The sequence below is a fragment of the Gymnoscopelus microlampas genome (assembly GCF_963454915.1).
Source record: "Gymnoscopelus microlampas genome assembly, chromosome: 15".
NCBI classification, from domain to species: Eukaryota; Metazoa; Chordata; class Actinopteri; order Myctophiformes; family Myctophidae; genus Gymnoscopelus; species Gymnoscopelus microlampas.
The window spans coordinates 7,586,093-7,590,497 of record NC_139952.1 but is presented as its reverse complement, the minus strand read 5'-3'; the positions used below and the strand labels follow the sequence as shown (position 1 = coordinate 7,590,497).

At 45.8% G+C, this 4,405-nt stretch overlaps 1 protein-coding gene across 1 annotated transcript; it reads left to right on the top strand.

The window, feature by feature from the left end:
- Positions 1–327: 327 nt before the first annotated feature.
- tbxta (T-box transcription factor Ta) lies at positions 328–3,970 on the top strand (the record flags this gene model as incomplete). Its single annotated transcript, XM_084080258.1, has 7 exons — positions 328–515; positions 2,003–2,267; positions 2,635–2,769; positions 2,887–3,013; positions 3,140–3,313; positions 3,432–3,555; positions 3,727–3,970. The coding sequence occupies 7 exons, from the start codon at positions 328–330 to the stop codon at positions 3,968–3,970; spliced, it is 1,257 nt and encodes a 418-aa protein (XP_083936384.1).
- Between the last annotated feature and the right edge of the window lie 435 nt (positions 3,971–4,405).

Genomic DNA, 4,405 nt, shown 5'->3' with positions numbered 1-4,405 from the left:
AGACGACGCGAGAGAGAGACCAGTGAACCGAGCATAGATAGGGGGCGTGGCCTGCGTCCAAAAGTCCACGCCCACGATCCCCATGAGGTCCCTGTGGGCCCTTTAAATGATCAGGGCCCCGCAGGTCTCACATCACACAGACAGAACACAGTAGATCACAGTAGATCCAAGCTCCCAGGCATCATTACCTCTTTCCACTGTCAGCAGCAGCACTGCAGCCTGTTTGTGTGAATCCATCCACCAGCTCTAGGACTACTAGATCTCTCTGTACCATTAGATCTGTGTACAACAAACCTCTTGGAAATACTAAACCGACAACCAACCAGCATGTCTTCTTCAACTAACCCAGACCAGCGGTTGGATCATCTACTGAGCGCCGTGGAGAGTGAGTTCCAGAAGGGCTCTGAGAAGGGCGACCCCTCTGAACGGGACATTAAGCTGGGCCTGGAGGACGCCGAGCTCTGGACCAAGTTCAAGGAGCTGACCAACGAGATGATCGTCACCAAGACTGGAAGGTAAAGATCTATACCCGATATACAAGTGTAGCCTACTTGAGTAGCCTACAGTCATTGAGTACATGTACTTAGTTACTTTCCACCGCAGCTGATTGTTATAATACAGGCCTGTTTTACATGGATCTGGGCTGTTGGTTACTATCAGTGATAACTCACTGTATCGCATAGGGTTTTGGGGCTGTTTTATTGCAGTGCTGGCGCATGGCAAGGCATTGTGAGCTTGTAGTTCGGCTATTTTTCTGGCCGAAATGTATACAGGGCTGAAGTGGTTAATGCATGTTTTGTAATAATAAGCCAAATCTACAAAGTAAAGTTTTGAAATAATTGTGGAGTAAAAGTAGGCTACAATATGTGCCTAAATATGTAACAGTAGCCAAGTAGGCTACTGAAATTTGGAAATACTCCAGTAAAGTGAAAAAGAAAAATACCTCAATTGTAATTAAATACAGTACTTGAGTAAATGTAGCTACGTCGTTACTTTACACCACTGTCAGTAATTATACGCACTATTGCGCACACGATGCCGGGCTGTTTTCTTGCCAAATAGGCCGTTACTCTGTTTTCTGTTCGATATAGTTTTGTAATTTGCAGAGAAACAGCCCAAATATATCTCTGTAGCTACTTAAACATCCTCAGTGTTAATTTAACTGTGAGTTACACGCACTCCCAGAGTTACAAAATTAAGATCGCACTATTTTCTTTATTTATTTGCAAAGTAACGGCTGAAGTTGAAGTGGCTTATAGGCCTAATTCTCACTTTCTCCACACCTGGGCCTTACACTTTCAACGCTTTTAAATAGCTACTGATAGCTGGCTAATAAACACTCCAAATGTAGCCTATATAATTTAGCTACAATTTCGTTTTGTAAAAACGAGTAGGATTTTGAATTTAGTCAACATGTGTCACACATCCTAGGCCTGCTGGTAACATGTTGATTATTATTATTTATTTGTCTTTAGTGTATTTATTGACTATTATTTATGTATGCCTATTCTTGGTTTTATGTGAGAGGGACCACCATGGAAATAAGTCTTATAAGTTTATCCTTGATTGTCCCTAGCAATTAAACGAATCAAATTGTATCCTAGGATTCTAAAATAACCACATAAGGCCCTATTTCAAGTAGAATGAAAATAGCCGATGTACAAGCTCACGATGCATAGCGGTGGCGACGCATTGTGAGCTTGTAGATCTGCTTAGTGTCATCAATTTTTGAACATTTCTAAGCATTTCAACTTCTGAATGTATTTATTTGTACACAATGTTTTCTCATTATTTTATACTTTGGCTGTAAAAAAAAATAGCAGATATACAAGCTCATAGCGATGAGCTTGTAGATCTGCTATTTTTGAAAAAGTTTTGAGGAGAAGACACAAAAAGATCCTCTTAATGGGTTAAAAAGAAAATGGGTACTATGGTCATTTGAACTCATTGAATACTGAATGGGAGTATTTTAACTTAACCATATCCTTTGTGTCTGCTCTAGGAGGATGTTTCCGGTTCTCAGGGCCAGCGTCTCGGGCCTGGACCCCAACGCCATGTACTCGGTGCTGCTGGACTTCGTGGCGGCCGACAACAACCGCTGGAAGTACGTGAACGGCGAGTGGGTGCCCGGCGGCAAGCCCGAGCCCCAGAGCCCCAGCTGTGTCTACATCCACCCCGACTCGCCCAACTTCGGCGCCCACTGGATGAAGGCCCCCGTGTCCTTCAGCAAGGTCAAGCTGTCCAACAAACTCAACGGAGGGGGACAGGTAAACAACGAGCCATATTGAATTTGTATTGATTGAATATCTGCTGCTGTCGGGCAGAGGCCTCTGCAGTTTTTCGTTACTGAACGCCTTACGTGGTCTCACTACAGCGTCACTCAAAAGTAGCAGATCTACAAGCTCGAAACGCTAGTTAACCATTTTAACCCTATTATACTATTGGAAAATAGCCAATCCACAAAAATGTGAAACATTGTGAACAATTTGGAATCATTTCAAAATGATCACAGACCTAATGATAACTATTTTCCAAGTTGTAGCTTCTTTTAGCTCTGCCATTTAGTTTTGTTTAAATGTTATGGTCTGTGAAGTGGTGTAACAAAACCTAACGATAATTAATTTACATTTACAGATCATGTTGAACTCCTTGCACAAGTATGAGCCGAGGATACACATCGTGAAGGTGGGAGGCATCCAGAAAATGATCAGCAGCCAGTCCTTCCCAGAGACACAGTTCATTGCTGTTACAGCCTACCAGAATGAAGAGGTACGCACCAATACTTGTCTAGTACATTGACACACACACAGACACAGAGACACACAAAAACACAGAGACACTTTCTTCACTTTGAATGTTTGAAATGACGTTCTTTCTCCTCCACAGATTACGGCCCTGAAGATCAAACACAACCCGTTCGCTAAAGCATTCCTGGACGCCAAAGAAAGAAGCGACCATAAAGACATCCCTGATCATCACAGCGCAGACAGCCAGCAGTCTGGATATTCACAACGTGAGTTCTGCTTTCGAAACAACGACAAAACCCAAGCTACAGTGCCATTTTGATTCCACACACTGTCACAGGCAATTACACGCATATTAACACGTCTGTGTTGTTGTTCTTCTTCTTCTTCATCAGTGGGAGGATGGTTCCTGCCCGGTCAAACTCCCATCTGCCCCAGCACCAGCCCCCCACAGTTCAACGGGACGGGGGGACACTCATCGGGGTCGTACTGCGAGCGCTACTCCAGCCTGAGGAACCATAGAGCCTCACCGTACCCCAGTCACTACCCACACCGTACCGCCAGCACCAGTAAGTCACAGCCTCAGTGTTACATTAACTCATAAAGAATCTATTGGGGGAAATTGGTTGATAAAGCATTGGGAAATGATAATTTCTAACGATGGCTCTGTATTGTGATTTGCTTCAGATAACTACATGGACAACACGTCAGCATCTCTGCCCACTCACGACAGCTGGTCCGCTCTTCAAATCCCCAACTCTACGGGCATGGGGACCCTGTCGCACACCACCAACTCTACGTCCAACTCCAGGTACGATGCTTTTTTCGATTAAGAACCACTGCTCTATAGCAATGATTTTGAACTTTTTAACACATAGCTTAAGAACAAAAGTCACTTACAGCACCTGGTATATAATGCACCAACAGAGTGGGATAGTTTCATAAAATCTGACCCCATCTTTTCGTGTCTTCTCCTCCACAGCCAGTACCCCAGCCTGTGGTCAGTAGCCGGCACCACCCTGACCCCGTCGGGCTCCGCCACGGGAGGCCTGACCTCCCAGTTCCTGAGAGGCTCCTCCTACACGGGCCTGACCTCCTCGCTGCCCGTCTCCTCGCCGTCCATGTACGACCCCAGCCTGGCCGAGGTGGGCGTCCCCGAGACCCAGTTCGAGAGCTCCATCGCCAGGCTGACCGCCTCCTGGGCACCGGTGGCTCAGAGCTACTGAGCGAGCCGGACAGAAGAAAAGGCTCCCGCTTCCGTGGCTCTGTTCCGTGGCTTTTTCTCAAAGCCTCGACTCCTTTTGGGCGGCGTGAAGGGACAGCACTGTCCTCCACGCTGCATGGACACAAAGCCTGGCCCGGATTGACACAGTCGGTGGACTGGAAACCAACGTCTAAGAGAATCGGCCCCCGGGCTTCATGTGCGAACGAGACAATCCGCTCCCATTCCATTATTAGTATGAAAGACTCTTAAAACTTCTCTAAATCCTATTAACCGTACAGTTAACCACTTGAACCCTAGCATCCCTATGGACTGTGTAGTTCCCTTTTTCCAGAAGGTGGCATTTCCTGTTTCCTGTTCCGGGGGTCAGTTTCTCATAGCTTCATTTGATTGACTCAGCAGCAGATTTGAACCGGAAACACTCTCATGTGTTTCCAGT